A 16315-nucleotide genomic window follows, 5' to 3' on the forward strand; every position below is an offset into this window, starting at 1 on the left:
GAAAGCCTTGTCAGAGAAGATGAGGGTTTTTTTTAAATAGGGAACTGGGTTCATATTAATGCCCACAGTTTAAAAATGGAATGTCCAACAAGCCCATGGCTAAGTGTTCAGATATTTAAGACATATAGTATACTTGATGCAAACAGTTATGGAAAACAGGTGATAGGTTTAGGATACACCATGTTTGTTGCTGCTGTGCAGCACAAGTGTTTAGAAATTTAAATTTGACATCAAACCACATAAAATGTGTCCTAACTTTATTGGTAACTGTTTCATACGATGTTAGAGATTCCTGTCTGAACGTAGCCTAATGCTATTCCTGGTGCATATTATAAAATTACAAAAACAAACCTGCCTGTACCAGCAAGCAGACTCCAGCTAGTAACCAGCCTCCGGTGATCAGACTGCAGTCTGATGGTTTTAGATGAGATTTGGATGCTAGTTCATCTGTTTTTGCTACACAGACTGGTTTAGATAAATTTAGATGGTTCTTGAATGCTTGTTGTAGCTGATATTGCTGGATTTTAGTGGTTTTAGATGCTGATCAGGTTGGGAGGCCAACTGATAGCATTTTCAGGCTAGATGATTTTGCTGTGTAATGGATAAAGCTGGATTAAAACTGATCTAAGGTCAGCTATTGGTGATTTGATGGTGATGCTGCGTTGAGGACTTGCTCTCATATCAGATCTTTACTTGATGTCCATCTGACTTAAGCTGATTACAGAAGAGCCTTTAGAATGGGCAGAGTGATCTAACCATGGTGAACATTACATTAGAACCAGGAATGCACCCCCACCCTTCCTGTTGAGCTGAACCAGGTGTGTGTCCAGGTGTGTGCAGGGTGACGGTGTGAATTTTACGATACATAATGATCACCTAACCAGAAGGACAGTTCCCACAAAGCATTGCACCATTCAACTAAATACAATAACGCATGAGCAGCTCCAATGATGAGTGGGTGGCACGTGGCAGCATGGTTTCTATGTTCTGGGTTTGATCCTTGCTTCTGAACACTGTATGTGAGGAGCAAACTGTGGTTTCAGGTGAACCCATACCCAACATGACTGAGTGAAATATTTGGTGTTTTTTACAAGAAGTTTGAAGTCGATCTGACCCTGTTTGGACTTCATCCAGTGTTGGACTTAGAAAAGCTAATTTCGACACTCATAGCAAAGTGCTAATGCTGTTATCTTCAAATCTCTGTTGACGCAACACCACAATAATTACTGAACCGCCTGGCATTCATTTACCAGCTCCAGTTCTGTTAAATAATAACCAGACAGATTCAATAAAATAATTCAGGTTTTATCTGATGTACAATATTGCTCACTGCTGCAGTTTTGTAGTAAAATAAGATGAATGGATCAGTGATGGCAGAATAAAATTATTCAAAATTATTACATCACATTTTCTTCTCTTCACGTCCTCAGTTCTTCAGTCTCAGTTTTCATTTCTCACACTGTTGTGTTGTATTTGGTTGTCTAATAATAATGTGTGCGTGTGTGTGTGTGTGTGTGTTACCTGTGTGAGTAAGTCTCTCTCGTGGTTGGAGGATTTACGTTGTTCCTCTAGAGCTCGTGAATACTTCACTGCCTGCTCCAATAATCGTTCCTTCAACCTGCCTAATTCCCTCGATCCTGCTTCCCAGTCCAGTTTAAGCCTGTCACACACACACACACACACACACACACAACTAAAACACACTACATGGTAACATGTAATATTAATTGCCCCCTGATGTGACTGACTGAGTGAGTGAAATTGTTTGTGATGCCCTATAAAGACAATTTTAATCTAAACTATAAATTGCTCTAGTTTTATGTGTGTGTGTGTGTGTGTGTGTATTTCTGTGTGAATATAGTGTGTGGGTGCATGTGTGTGTAAGTGCATGTGTGTACATCCATGTGTGTGAGTAGGTATGTACTGTATGTGTGTATGGGTGAGAATGTATGTGTAGGTGTGTTTGTGTAGGTAAATGTGTAAGTGTGTACAGTGGGGAAAAAAAGTATTTGATCCCCTGCTGATTTTGTAAGTTTACCCCCTTACAAAGACTTGAACAGTCTATAATTTTTATGGAAGGTTTATTTTAACAGAGAGAGACAGAATATCAACAAAAAATCCAGAGAAAAAACATTAAATAAAAGTTATAAATTAATTTGTATTTAATTAAGGGAAATAAGTATTTGATCCCCTACCAACCAGCAAGAATTCTGACCCCCACAGACCGGTTATGTGCCCATGAGGCACACAAATTAGTCCTGTCCCTGTATAAAAGACTCCTGTCACAGAATCAGTTTCTTCCGTTCAAATCTCTCGACCACCATGGGCAAGACCAAAGAGCTATCAAAGGACGTCAGGGACAAGATTGTAGACCTGCACAAGGCTGGAATGGGCTACAAGACCATCAGCAAGAAGCTTGGTGAGAAAGAGACCACTGTTGGTGCGATAATTTGAAAATGGAAGAAATACAAGATCACAGTCAATCGCCCTCGCTCTGGAGCTCCATGCAAGTTCTCACCTCGTGGGGTAAGAATGATTCTGAGAAAGGTGGGGTCAGCCCAGAATTACACGGGAGGAGCTTGTCAATGATCTTAAGGGAGCTGGGAGCACAGTCACCAAGAAAACCATTAGTAACACACTTCGCCGTAATGGATTGAGATCCTGCAGTGCCCGCAAAGTCCTTTTGCTCAAGAAGGCTCATGTACAGGCCCATCTGAAGTTTGCCAATGAACACCTGAATGATTCAGAGAAAGCTTGGGAGAATGTGATATGGTCAGATGAGACCAAAATTGAGCTCTTTGGCATCAACTCCACTCGCCGTGTTTGGAGGCAGAGAAATGCCCGGTGGGGATGGTGTTCCTGGGGTCATATCCAGCATTTCTCTGCTCCCAGCTCCCTTGAGATCATTGACAAGCTCCTCCCGTGTAATTCTGGACTGACCTTACCTTTCTCAGAATCATTCTTACCCCACGAGGTGAGAACTTGCATGGAGCTCCAGAGCGAGGGCGATTGACTGTGATCTTGTATTTCTTCCATTTTCGAATGATCGCACCAACAGTGGTCTCTTTCTCACCAAGCTTCTTGCTGATGGTCTTGTAGCCCATTCCAGCCTTGTGCAGGTCTACAATCTTGTCCCTGACGTCCTTTGATAGCTCTTTGGTCTTGCTCATGGTGGTCGAGAGATTTGATTGGAAGAAACTGATTCTGTGACAGGTGTCTTTTATACAGGGACAGGACTAATTTGTGTGCCTTTTGTGCACATAACCGGTCTGTGGGGGTCAGAATTCTTGCTGGTTGGTAGGGGATCAAATACTTATTTCCCTTAATTAAATACAAATTAATTTATAACTTTTATTTAATGTTTTTTTTTCTGGATTTTGTGTTGATATTCTGTCTCTCTCTGTTAAAATAAACCTTCCATAAAAATTATAGACTGTTCAAGTCTTTGTAAGGGGGTAAACTTACAAAATCAGCAGGGGATCAAATACTTATTTCTCCCACTGTATGTGTAGGTGTGTGTACAGGTGTGTGTATTTGAAAGTGTGTAGGTTTGTGCAGGTGTGTATGTGTAGGTATGTGTGTTTGTGTAAATACTGTATGTGTGGTGTGTAGGTGTGTGTAGGTATGTGTTGGTGTGTGTAGGTATGTGTATGTGTGTGTGTGTGTGTGTGTGTGTGTGTGTGTGAGTAGGTATGTATGTGTGTATGGGTAAGAATTTCTGTGTAGGTATATGTGCAGGTGTGTGTATTTGAAAGTGTGTGTAGGTGTGTGTGCAAGTGTGTATGTGTAGGTATGTGTGTTGTGTAAATATGTGTGGTGTGTAAGTGTGTGTATGGGTAGATATGATATGTATGTTGGTGTGTAGGTATGATCTATGTGTAGGTATGTGTGTATGTATATGTGTAGGTATGTGCAGGAGTGTATAGGTAGATATGATATGTGTAGGTGTGTGTGTGTATAGGTAGGTGTGTGTGAGAGTAGGTATGTATGTGTGTACGGGTAGATATGATATATATGTGTACGTGTATGTTGGTGTGTGTGTAGGTATGATAAGTATGTGTAGGTGTGTGTTGGTGTGTGTAGGTATGTGTATAGATGTGTATGTGTGTGTGTAGGTATGTGTATAGATGTGTGTGTTTGTGTGTGTGTAGGTACGTGTGTTGTGTAAATATGTGTGTGTAGATATGTGTATAGGTGTGTAAGTGTGTGTATGGGTAGATATGATATGTATGTGTGTAGGTATGTGTATAGATGTGTGTGAATGGGTAGGTATGATATGTGTGTAGGTGTATGTGTGTGTAGGTGTGTGTGTATGTGTGCGGGTGTGTGTGTGTATGTGTGTGTATGTGTATAGGTAGATATCATATGTATGTGTAGGTGTGTGTGTGTGTATGCATGTGTGTATGGGTAGATATGATATGTATGTGTAGGTGTGTGTAAGTATGTGTGTATGGGTAGGTTTGATATGTTTGTGTAGGTGTGTGTTGGTGTGTGTAGGTGTTTGAGCGTATGTGTGTGTTTACCTCTCCTGTTGACTCAGTTCTTGTTTAAAATCCTGATTTTTTCTTTCTGCTCGACTCCGTTCGTCCTCGGCCACACGACACCGCTGAGAGAGACGCCGCTCACACATGCGACTGTTACGCAGCTGCTCTCGCAACTTTCTCACCTCCAGCAGCAGGAACTGGGTTAGACCTTCAGGACCTTCCTCATCTACACAAACACACACACACACACAAACAAAACAAATGTATATGTATGTAAAGTCAGATTTAGTGTCTATAACATCACACACACACACACACACACACCAAGCATCATGGAGCAGCGCTGTGTGGCCCGTTGGCCCGTTAGTTGCGTGTACTGTTCAGGATGGTAGAACTCCAGAGATTCCATGAAAGCCTGCAGTCCACGTGGGCCACGCCCTCTTAGAATATCCAGTAAACGACCTGCCAAGAGACAGCAAACACCAACCAATCAGAATCAATCGAAATAATAATGATGTACTGTGCAGATCTGTAGAGCCAATAAACTAGTGCTGAAGTGCAGGTGAAACATTACAAAAGTAAACAAGAGCATCTGAAAATAGGAACAGTAGGGTGGGGTGAGCATGGAGAAAGAGCACTGAGGTAGGTGGCAGTAGAGGAAAAGGAGCAGGGACAGTGGCAGTAGTCAGAAATCAGGGGCAGTAAAGTAAGAGTCAGTAGGGGCAACAGTGAGGGGGAAGTGCACAAGTGGGTAATGTATGGGGATTTTGCACTCTAACCAGTAAATGTAAAGGAGCAGGGCAATGGACAGTAGAGGTGAAGATTAATAAGGAAAGTCAATGCAGTAGGAGTAGAAAGGGCAAGAGGGGCAGCAAGGTAAAGATCAGTTGGGTCAGTACTGGACTGGTCAGCTTAAGATAACTTCTATTTTTATTGTACTGGGCACTTTTATTGTCCTGTACAGAGCGATAAGGTAAGGTTCAGTAAGAGCAATAAGGTAAAGGAGAGTAAAGACGTTACTGTGAATGGAACTATATTAAAGGGAAAAAGAAACAATAATGTGGCGTAAAGTAGGAGCAATAATGTGGAGTAAATACGGACAGTAATGTAAGGAACAGTAGGTGTAGTAACGTGAGGAGCTGTAGTGGCAGCAAGGTAAAGGTTAAGAAGCAGCAAGTGTGGTAAGGTGAGGAGCAAAAGTGTCAGAAGGGTAAAGTAAAGTAGGAGCAATAAGGTAGGTGGCAGTGGAGAGTAGGGACTGTATAGTGAGGGACAATGGAGCTGTTAGTTTGGGGCAGTAGGAACAGTAAGGTGTGAAGCAATAGGGGCTGTTAGGGGACAGTAGGGACAGTAAGGTGAGGGACAATAGGGCTATTAGGTCAGGGGTGGTAGGGAAAGTAAGATGAGGGGCAATAAGGGCTGTTAGGTCAGGGGCAGTAAGGACAGTAAGGTTAGGGACAATAGGGGCTATTAGGTCAGGGGCAGTAGGGACAATAAGGTGAGGTACAATAGGGGCTGTTAGAGGCAGCAGGGACAATAAGGTGAGGAGCAACAGTGGCTGTTAGGGAGAGTAGGGACAGAAAAGTGAGGTGCAATAGGAAATGTTAGGGAAGGTAGGGACAGAAGGGTGAGAGGCAATAGGAAATGTTAGGGGCAGTAGGGACAGTGAGATGATAAGTAATAGGGGCAGTAGGGACACTAAGGTGAGAAGTAATAGGGGCTGTTAGGAGCGGTAGGGACAGTAAGGTGAGGGACAATAGACAATATTAGGGTCAGTAGGGACAGTGAGATGATAAGTAATAGGGACTGCTAGGGGCAGTAGGGACACTAAGGTGATGAGTAATAAAAGCTGTTGGGGCAGTAGGGACAGTAAGGTGAGAAGCAAACGAGGCTGTTAGGGGCAGAAGGGACAGTAAGGTGAGGAGCAAAAGGGGCTGTTAGAGATATTAGGTACAGTAAGATGACAGGCAAAAGAGCTGTTAAGTCAGGGACAGTAAGGTGAGAAGCTATAGGGGCTGTTATGTCAGGGGCAGTAAGGTGAGAAGCTATATGGGCTGTAATGTCAGGGGCAGTGGGGGGCACTGGAACATCAGCCTCTCACCAGCTTTACTAATGCGTAGAGGGAGCTGAGTGGAGTTGAGCACTTCGTCCTCATCCTGCTCGTCGATGACTTTACACTGGCGCAGATACGGTGTCAGTTTAGCTGGGTTTAGAATTCGGGTCAGTTTGTGCCTCACACCCTCCACTCGATCCCATAATTCCTCACACCTCTCCTCAGTCCATGAGGACACCACGGGGGTAACCTCACCCTCCAGCACCCACTCGCTTTCACCTACAAAAAACAGAGAGAGATACAGAGAGCAATGTTTGTTTAATTCAGTGATCATTTTGGGTGGTGGAGTAGTAAGACCATGGGTGGGTTGCCAAATATACAAACCATATACAAAAAAAGGAGAATAAAACAGTATTATGACGAGGTTTTTTCTTGTTTTTTTGTAACATGACTCTGCTTGGCAGTAAGTCACATTAAGAGTTGTATCCTTCTGCATTACCATTTTGGTGGGCAGAGGGGGCATGAATGTGCAGATGATTGTTAGTGTCAGTTTCTCTTAAAGGACAATCACCTGTACCTGTGTGAGCTCCACGTGGAAGGTTTTCTACATATCATGGTTTCTCCCTTTCAGAGTTTTCTCCTGGGGGCTCTTGCTGGGAAATTACCCGGTGTCTTGGCATGTGTGAGCCTCATGAAGGAACCGCCCTGAGAAAGTGGATTGCCCCAGATGCAGTATGAGGTCCTTTTTCTGGAGCAGACACCACCCACAAATCCATGCTATGCACAGGGTGCGCCAGTTGGTGGGGTTGGGGTGTTGCTTATCCATAGCCTGTCCAAGCTGGTTCTCAGGGCTCCCTGTCTTTCCTTTCCTCCTTAGTCAAGCGTTCTGCACTTGGCTTTACATCTCTAGCAAAGCAGCACTGCTGGGTACTACACTGGGTTTTACTTCACCACCCAAAACATGCAGAAGGTGAACTGGCGGCTCTAAACTGCCTCTAGGTGTAAGAGAATGAGTAATGAGTAAATGTGTAAATGAGTGTGAACATGAGACCTGAATTTGTGTGACCTGATTCTGACCATGACGTTTCAGTGGGTGGTACCTCTAGGCTGATACTTGGCTCATGTTGAGTACCGTGTAGGTGTGACTATAAGCTATTGCTGTTATCTATATCTTTGAGTCTGTGGGATTTTCCCAATATCCTTCTCGTGAGCAGCTGTAACTGGTTTAAAGATGGTGGGGAGTCTTTAACTCTCCTGCTCTGTCTCAGTACTCAGGAATGCAAACACAAGAGTCTGAACCTCCCTCATCTACAGTCTGATAAACATGCCGCCGGACACGGAACCTCTGACAGTATGGAATGTGAAACTACCATGGAAACATGGAGACAACTTCATGATGGTACATGTTCCTCTCACTGCATGGTTGCACCGTTTACCCACATCTCTGATCCAAAGTCACGTTACTAGCAGCTCCACGTGTACCAACATGTAGTGGACGTCCAGAACCTCTTACACTTCTGACCTGATTGAAATGGAAGATTTCTGTCTTGATTTTGCATAAATCGGTGCAATCAAGAAGCAAATCAAGGGCAGATGTAGCTCAGGAGTAACTGCACTGGACTAGTGATTAGAAGGTTGTTGGTTTAATCCCCACAATCACCAAGTTACATGAGCAACATCTCTCGATTGCTTGTGGTGCATTCGGTCATATTTGTACTTGAACTTTGAATAAAGACATCTGCTAAATGCTGTAGATGTGGAGCAGGATGAAATATTCTCTACATTTGTATGAATTTCACGTTTATGAATTTGGTGCTGCATAGCCAAATAAGCCCTAAAAAGCTGGGTTCAATTCTCACCTGCTGTCCATCTGTGTCACTGTCACAGCTTGATAAAGCAGACATTTTAAATGTTATTAAGCTATTTCCATTTATATATTATGTTTCTTAAGTTGATCAGAGTGTCTAGGAACTTTCAAGCAGTAATCCATGACCTCCTTTTTTACTGTGGTATATATATTAGTTGACACAGAGGTAAAATTCTTAGTCATTCCACATAGGAAAGACGAGAGGAAACACAATTCAGGCTAAACAGAGCTTCACTTGTTTTAAAAGTGTCCGTGTGGGGTTGCTTACATTTGTGTTAAGGTGACAGGAAAGGGTTTTTTGGCAAGGTTTATAAGAGGTTGCATGGAGGGGGTGTCTGATGGTAGTTTTGGAGACTTGATGCCCTCAAGATGCTACTTGTATGTGTAACTCTCCAATAGTCATCCAACTTGGGTTCTCATTCAGGGAAGTGTGTCACTGTTCTGGTAAATTTTAACTTTTTTAAATTACTGCTGTAGATTTGGGCATTTGCAGCCTAGTAGCTGTAACATTCTTAACCATTACCTGAATTATAAAGGTCCACACATTTATTCATTGTGTTTTTAATGCTTTATCCCATCAGGGTCGCGGTGGGTACAATTCTCTGGGCGAAAAGGTAGGAAACACTCCAAACAGGTCACCAGTCCATCACATCCGCGCACACACTTATACCTAGGGGCAATTTTGTATCACTTTATCCACAATAGAGCGGCACAGTGGCTCTGTGGGTAGCACTGTCGCCTCACAGCATAGGTTTCACACAGTCCACAGTCCAAAAACATGCAGTCAGGTTTACTGGAGACACTAAATTGCCCTGTAGGGGAATGGGTGTATGTGTGTCTGCCCTACGATGAACTGGCGCCCCATCCAGGGTGTTACTGTGTGCCTTACACCCATTGAAAAGCTGGAATAGGCTCCAGCACCAGACCCCCCACCTCCATAACCTTAACTGGTTAAGAAAGCGGTTAAGAAAGTGAGTGAGTGTTTCCCCAATTAACCTGACTGAATGTCTTGGGATTATGAACGGAAAACGGAGCATCCGGAGGAAACCCACACAGACACAGGTGAACAGTGCTACCCACAGAGCCATTGTTCCGCCCCAGGTCCTCACACTTTTCCCTTATTTGAATTGTGTGTTCTCTCATCTTTCCTATGTAGAACTACTACAAGAACTTGACCTCTGTCACCTAATATACTGTATATACCCCAGTAAAACAGTAAAACAGGAGAACAGGAGGTCGTGGATTACTGCTTGAAAGTTCCTAGACACTCTGATCAGCTTAAAACAAGAAAATATAATGTTGAAAATGTTAGATTTCTATACTCATAACCACCAACATACACACGAGTGTGATCGTACAGATACACCAAAAATAAAACTGAGAAAAAAATTTGTGTGTACGTCCAGATAAGAATTACACCACTTTGTTGTGACTGGTGAGTGTGTTGAACATTGTACATTATTAGATCTTTTCCTGTAATCTAGAGCGTCTCTGTATAACATTTCATGATAAAATACTTTTACTTTATTTTTCGTTTGCTTGAAAATAATTGTTAATGTAATTTTTAAAGAAAAATCTTATAATCAAATAAAAATTTGGTTAATATTTACTGCCCTTACAGAAGAGTCACATGATCCCCATGCCATATGTTTTAAAGCCACAAACAGCAGTAAATGAGCAACAATAAATAAATGAGTTTAGTAAATGTAGTTCCTACCGCTCATGGTTCAGCTGCTGAACTCCACTTTCCTTCCACATGAACTGAGTAAAGAGAGTAAAAAAGAGGTGTGGAGCTTTACTATTTACCCTCCCTGCACACACACACACACACACACACACACACACACCTTCACCTTGAGTTATTTCAGAAGTAGCACTACACACATTTCCTCCTGCAGTGTGTTTATATTGCAGCACAGATTGAATGAATAAATGAACTTAGCGAGGGCTGTACATTTAAACACACTTACACCGATCAGGCATAACATTATGACCACCTTCCTAATATTGTGTTGGTCCCCCTTTTGCTGCCAAAACAGCCCTGTAACTGTGATGCTCTGTGCATTCTGACACCTTTCTATCAGAACCAGCATGAACTTCTTCAGCAGTTAGAGCTACAGGAGCCACACTGGCCAGCCTTCACTCCCCACATGCCTCAATGAACCTTGGCTGCCCATGGTCCTGTCGGTTTACCACTGTTCCTTCCTCGGACCACTTTTGATAGATACTGACCACTGCAGACACACCCCACAAGAGCTGCAGTTTCGGAGATGCTCTGACCCAGTCATCTAGACATCACAATCTGGCCCTTATCAAACTCATTCATTTTTCCTGCTTCTAACATCAACTTTGAGGATAAAATGTTCACTTGCTGCTGAGGATAAAATGTCCCCCCCCCCCCCCCACTAACAGGTGCTGTGATGAAGAGATAATCAGTGTTATTCACTTCACACATGGAGTAACACAGTATACAGTATTTACACAATAGGTAAATAAAATAAGCGTTACCCCCAATTAACACTCCATAACTGTACATCTGACTATAAATCAGACTCAACCTTCAACTAAAAACAGTCCAAGCATTCGAAGGTTAAGATCCCTGCACAGGGACCCAACAGTAGCAACTTGGCAGTGGTGGGGCTTGAACCAGCAACCTTCTGATTACTAGTCCAGTATCTTAACTGCTGCATTACCACAGCTCATCTTTCATTGTGTCAAATAATACTGAATGTATACATTCTCATAACCTTACAAATTTTGGCAAAAAAAGGATCCCCAAAGCTTTTAGAAAATGTTGTATAGACAGTTGACCCTATAAACTTATGTTTTACAAAACATGTTTTAACTGGAGTTTTCTTTGTGTGTTAAAGCTCTTGTTTTCCTTCCATGCTGATGAACTCGTGACTAAATCAAAATGAAAAAGAAAACAAACATGAATGTTTAGGTCATGGTGTACTGGGAAATGTTTCTCAATACCAGAGCAAGACCTGACATGCATTCAAACAAAAAAAAAGTAAAGGAGTCTTCCTCCTGTACTACACACTGTACTATTCATGTGTCTAACAAGAAGATAAAAACAGTCACACACCTGTAGGTTTAGTCACTGCAGCATTAGTTAGTTGGGATCTGATGTTGGTCAATAAAAACTGGTTTAAAGTCTCTGTTTTAATTTATTTAATGCTGAAGGTATTTCAGGTTCTTCCACACTAAGCCATTTCTTTATAAATCTTCTGAAAACCTTTAATGAATTAATATGCTATACTATTAGGAGTTCCATATTTTGGGTCTCAGATGATTCTTCCTCCACTACACTTCACAGTTAGAACTATGGTAGTAAAATGGTACGTTAACTGGTGTTCCAAAAGCCTAAATTCATGTCAGACTGACATAAGTTAACTGTATTCTAACACTTAATGTATTGTTACAGCATTTATAGACAACCCAGGTTTGTGCATGAGAATTAAGATTGTATACACATTTTTAAAGGTGACTTGATTAACTTAATTTAAGAAATATATTTATATCAAAGATATACTTTGATATAAATCTAACAAGTGCTTGTAGTCTATTAACTGCACTGTACTGTTTTATCTACACTATGTGTATTGTGATGTTTGCACTTGTGTTCTGTGTTGAACCCTGACCCTGGAGGAACGTTTTTTTTCCATTCAATAGGTGTTAAGCTAACATGACAATTAAGCCTCTTGGATATTTAATTTTGAATCACAAGATGTTGTAAAATTCTGAAATTTGTAGTTTGGTTCCCCACTACTGGCTAAAAGGTGACCCACATGTACAATAAAAGCATTCAAACTTCAATTCAAAATTCAAACAGTGGTTGAGAGTTTTAACATAATGTATCTGAAATAGTGTAAAGAAACATTAACATAAAAAAACAATTTATTTACATTCACATTTCATATGTCCGTTGTCAGATGCTTTGGTTGTTCCAGACAGCTTTTTGTTCCATATAAAGGTAAAAACACTAATACTGTAGTGTAAAATTAATTACACACTGATTAATAGATCACAGAGACACAGAAGCTGCATGTTTGTATCTAAACATCTGGTATTAACTGTTAGGACACTGTGTGGTGACTGTAGGAATAATGTTAAACAAAGTCAAAACATTTAGGGTTCAATAGGGGGAGAACAAACAGCTACCAGAAAAATCCACAAAGGCAAATGTAAAATATTGGAAAGGTGTGGCTGCGCTGAGGGCTGGACAGGCATGTGTGTAAGATGTTTGTGTGTGTGTATGTTGTCAGGGGCAGAGCCAGGAGGTGGCCACCATAAATTAATCTTCGGCCACCCCCTGCATCCCCCCCCCCCCCACCACCATCGCTGTGCCGGCGGAAGCATTTCTCCACGCAGGTGTTCCCACAGGGACGCAATTCAACAGCACACCTCAAACAAGTAGTTCTCCACCAAAACAGTGCAGTAATACACCATGTCAACCACCAACACAATTACAGAAGAAATACTACTACTGAGTACTAATACTATTTAGTACTGCTACAACCCCTGGCAAAAATTATGGAATCACCACTCTTGGAAGATGTTCTGTCAATTGTTTAATTTAGTAGAAAAAAAATAAATCACAGACATGCCACAAAACTATCATTTTTCAAAATGTCAACCTTATGGCATTAAGAAACAATAAAAAAAAGAAACAAATATAATAGTTGTGGTCAGTCACAATTGCTTTTTTTAGATCAAGTAGAGGAAGAAAATATGGAATCACTCAAATCTGAAGAAAAAATTATGGAATCACTCTGTAATTTGCAGTTTAAAAACAAAACATCTGCAGCAGATTAGATTTGCTAATTATTCTTCAGTTTAAAAAGAGTGCTTACACCTCGGAGAGCTGTTGCACAAAGCAGATTGTCATGAATCATGGTTCCAACACAAGATATGTCAGTTGAAACAAATGAGAGGATTATAAAACTCCTTCAAGAAGATAAATCATTGTGGAATGTCGCAAAAGATGTTGGTTGTTCCCAGTAAGCTGTGTTTAAAATCTGGACCAAGTACAAACAAATGGGAAGGTTGTAAAAGGGAAGCATACTGGTAGACCAAGTAAAACATCAAAGCATCAAGATAGAAAACTTAAAGCAATATGTCTTGAAAACAGAAAATGCACAACAAAACAAATGAGAAACAAGTGGCTGGAAAGTGAAGTCAATGTCTGTGACTGAACTGTAAGAAATCACCTAAAAGAAATGGGATTTACATATAGAAAAGGCAAGCAAAAGCCATCATTAACACCTAAAAAGAAAAGAACAAGGTTAAAGTAGGCTAAAGAAAAGCAATCGTGGACTGTGGGTGACTGGATAAAAGTGATCTTCATTGATGAATCGCGAATCTGCATTGAGCAAGGTGATGATGCTGGAACTTTTGTTTGGTGTCTGTCCAATGAAATTTATGAAGATAACTGCCTAAAGAAAACATGTTAATTTCCACAGTTGTTGATGATATGGGCCTGCATGTCGGGTAAAGACACAGGGGAGATGGTCTTCAATAAATGCCAAAGTCCACATTGAAATTTTGGACGCTTTTCTTATTCCATCAGTTGAAAGGATGTTTGGTGATGATGACTTCATTTTTCAAGATGATAATGCATCTTGCCATAGGGCAAAGGATGTGAAAACTTTCCTTCAAGAAAACATATAATGTCAATGGCATGGCCTGCAAATGGTCCGGATCTCAATCCATTTGAAAATCTCTGGTGGAAATTGAAGAAAATGGTCAATGACAAGGTTCCAACCTGCAAAGCTGATCTGGCAACAGCAAGAGACAGTTGAAGGCAGATTGATTAGGAATACTGTTTGTCATTAGTTAACTCCATGCCTCAGAGAGTTAAACCATTATAAAAGCCAGAGGTGGTGCAACAAAGTAATAATGGTGCAGTGTTTTCTAATGATTCCATAATTTTTTCCTCAGATTTGAGTGATTCCATATTTTTTTCCTCTACTTGATCTAAAAAAAAGCAATTGTGACTGACCACAACTATTATATTTGTTTCTTTTTTTTATTGTTTCTTAATGCCAGAGGGTTGACAGTTTGAGAAATGATAGTTTTGTGGCATGTCTGTGATTTATTTTTTTTCTACTAAATTAAACAATTGAAAGAACATCTTCCAAGAGTGGTGATTCCATAATTTTTGCCAGGGGTTGTACTACTGTACTTAGTAAGATAAGATAAGATAAGATAACACTTTAATGATCCTGAAGGAAATTGCATTGTCACAGTACAAATTACACAATTACAAGTTACAATTTACAGATTACAGTACAAACTACACAATGGAAGACAGACAAAAAACAACACAATTAAACATAACAGGGCATGGGCAAAAAGACAGGACATTATCAAAAAACAGCAGCATACGTATTATTGCTCTAAGAGAAAAATATAAAAATATATTATTTTATAAAAGTATATTGCACTAAAAGAGATAAAAAGATATTGCACTGATAAAATAAATTAATTAACACTGTTCGGGTGGCAGGAGATCTGTAGTGTTTCTGGAATGAGGAGAATCATTGTAGAGTCTTACTGCAGTGGGAGGGAAAGATCTCACACGGCGCTCTTTAGCACAGCGCAGCTGTATCAGTCTACCACTGAACGTGCTCCTCTGTTTCTCCACTGTAGTGTGCAGGGGGTGTGATGTTTTGTCCATAATAGAAAGCAGCTTATTGAGTGTCCGTTTTTTTGCTACTTCTTCCAGAGTGTCCAATTTGACTCCAACAACAGAGCCAGCCTTCTTAATCAGTTTGTTTATCTAAATATGTTTTAGCACACAACAGCATAAAATAAGGCACTAGCAACAACAGACTGGTAGAATGTCCATAGGAGTTTAGTGCACACTCCAAAGGACCTCAGTTTCCTCAGAAAGTACAAGCGACTCTGTCCTTTCTTGAACACTGCACAGGTGTTAAAACTCCAGTCCAGTTTGTTGTCCAAGTGCACACCCAGGTACTTGTAAGTGTCAACCACCTCCACTTCTTCTCCATTGATAGTGACTGGTGCCAGGGGAGGACTGAGTTTCCTGAAGTCCACCACCATCTCCTTTGTCTTACTGATGTTGAGCTGCAGTTTGTTCAGTGTACACCAGTCAACAAAGTCTAAAAACAGCTTCCTGTATTCCGCCTCCTGCCCATTCCTGATACACCCTCACGATGGCCGTGTCATCGGAGAATTTCTGCAGATGGCATGTGCCAGAGTTGTATCTGAAATCCGAGGTGTAGATGTTAAACAGGAACGGTGCTAATACAGTCCCCTGGGGAGCCCCCGTACTGCACATGGCCATGTCTGAAACACAGCCCTGCAATCACACAAACTGGGGTCTACCATAGTCCATTACCCATGAGATGATAGACCCATCCACCTTCATCTGCCGAAGTTTCTCCCCAAGTAAGACAGGCTGTAAGGTGTTGAACGATATGGAGAAATCAAAAAACAGAATCCTCACAGTGCTGCCTGTAGTGTCTAGATGGGAGTACATTCTGTCCAGCAGATAGATAACAGCATCATCCACTCCAATGCCATCCTGATATGCAAACTGCAGGGGGTCCAGGTCAGCTCCTACCAGTGATCTCAGGTGGCCCAGCATCAGTCTTTCCAGTGTCTTCATCAGGTGGGAGGTCAGAGCAACAGGACAGTAGTCATTTAGCGCCACTGGTTGCTTCTTCTTGGGGACAGGAACCACACAAGATGTTTTCCACCCGAGTGGGACCTTTCCTAGGCTGCAGCTCAGGTTGAAGATGTGCTGAAGGACTCCACACAGCTGCTCAGCACATAGTTTTAATACCTTAGGCTGAATGCCATCCGGTCCAGCCACTTTACACTGCTTGAGTTTCTATTAAAAGAGCTGTTCTAGACAGCTTGCTGGCGGCCCCGACGCCACAA

General features: G+C 41.5%; 1 protein-coding gene across 1 annotated transcript in view; it reads right to left on the reverse strand.

Annotated features, from left to right (window-relative positions):
* LOC134302411 (caspase recruitment domain-containing protein 10-like) overlaps positions 1–15716 on the reverse strand; it is a 35193-nt gene extending 19477 nt beyond the window's left edge. Inside the window, exons 1-8 of the mRNA XM_062987505.1 lie at positions 15585–15716; positions 15275–15496; positions 14964–15188; positions 7837–7903; positions 6586–6816; positions 4809–4946; positions 4524–4710; positions 1522–1660 (exon numbers count right to left, since the gene is read on the reverse strand). Coding sequence (XP_062843575.1) covers positions 1522–1660; positions 4524–4710; positions 4809–4946; positions 6586–6816; positions 7837–7903; positions 14964–15188; positions 15275–15496; positions 15585–15716 — 1341 coding nt within the window. The remainder of the gene's footprint in view (positions 1–1521; positions 1661–4523; positions 4711–4808; positions 4947–6585; positions 6817–7836; positions 7904–14963; positions 15189–15274; positions 15497–15584) is intronic.
* Between the last annotated feature and the right edge of the window lie 599 nt (positions 15717–16315).

This window comes from Trichomycterus rosablanca, chromosome 2, assembly GCF_030014385.1.
Source record: "Trichomycterus rosablanca isolate fTriRos1 chromosome 2, fTriRos1.hap1, whole genome shotgun sequence".
Classification (NCBI taxonomy): Eukaryota; Metazoa; Chordata; class Actinopteri; order Siluriformes; family Trichomycteridae; genus Trichomycterus; species Trichomycterus rosablanca.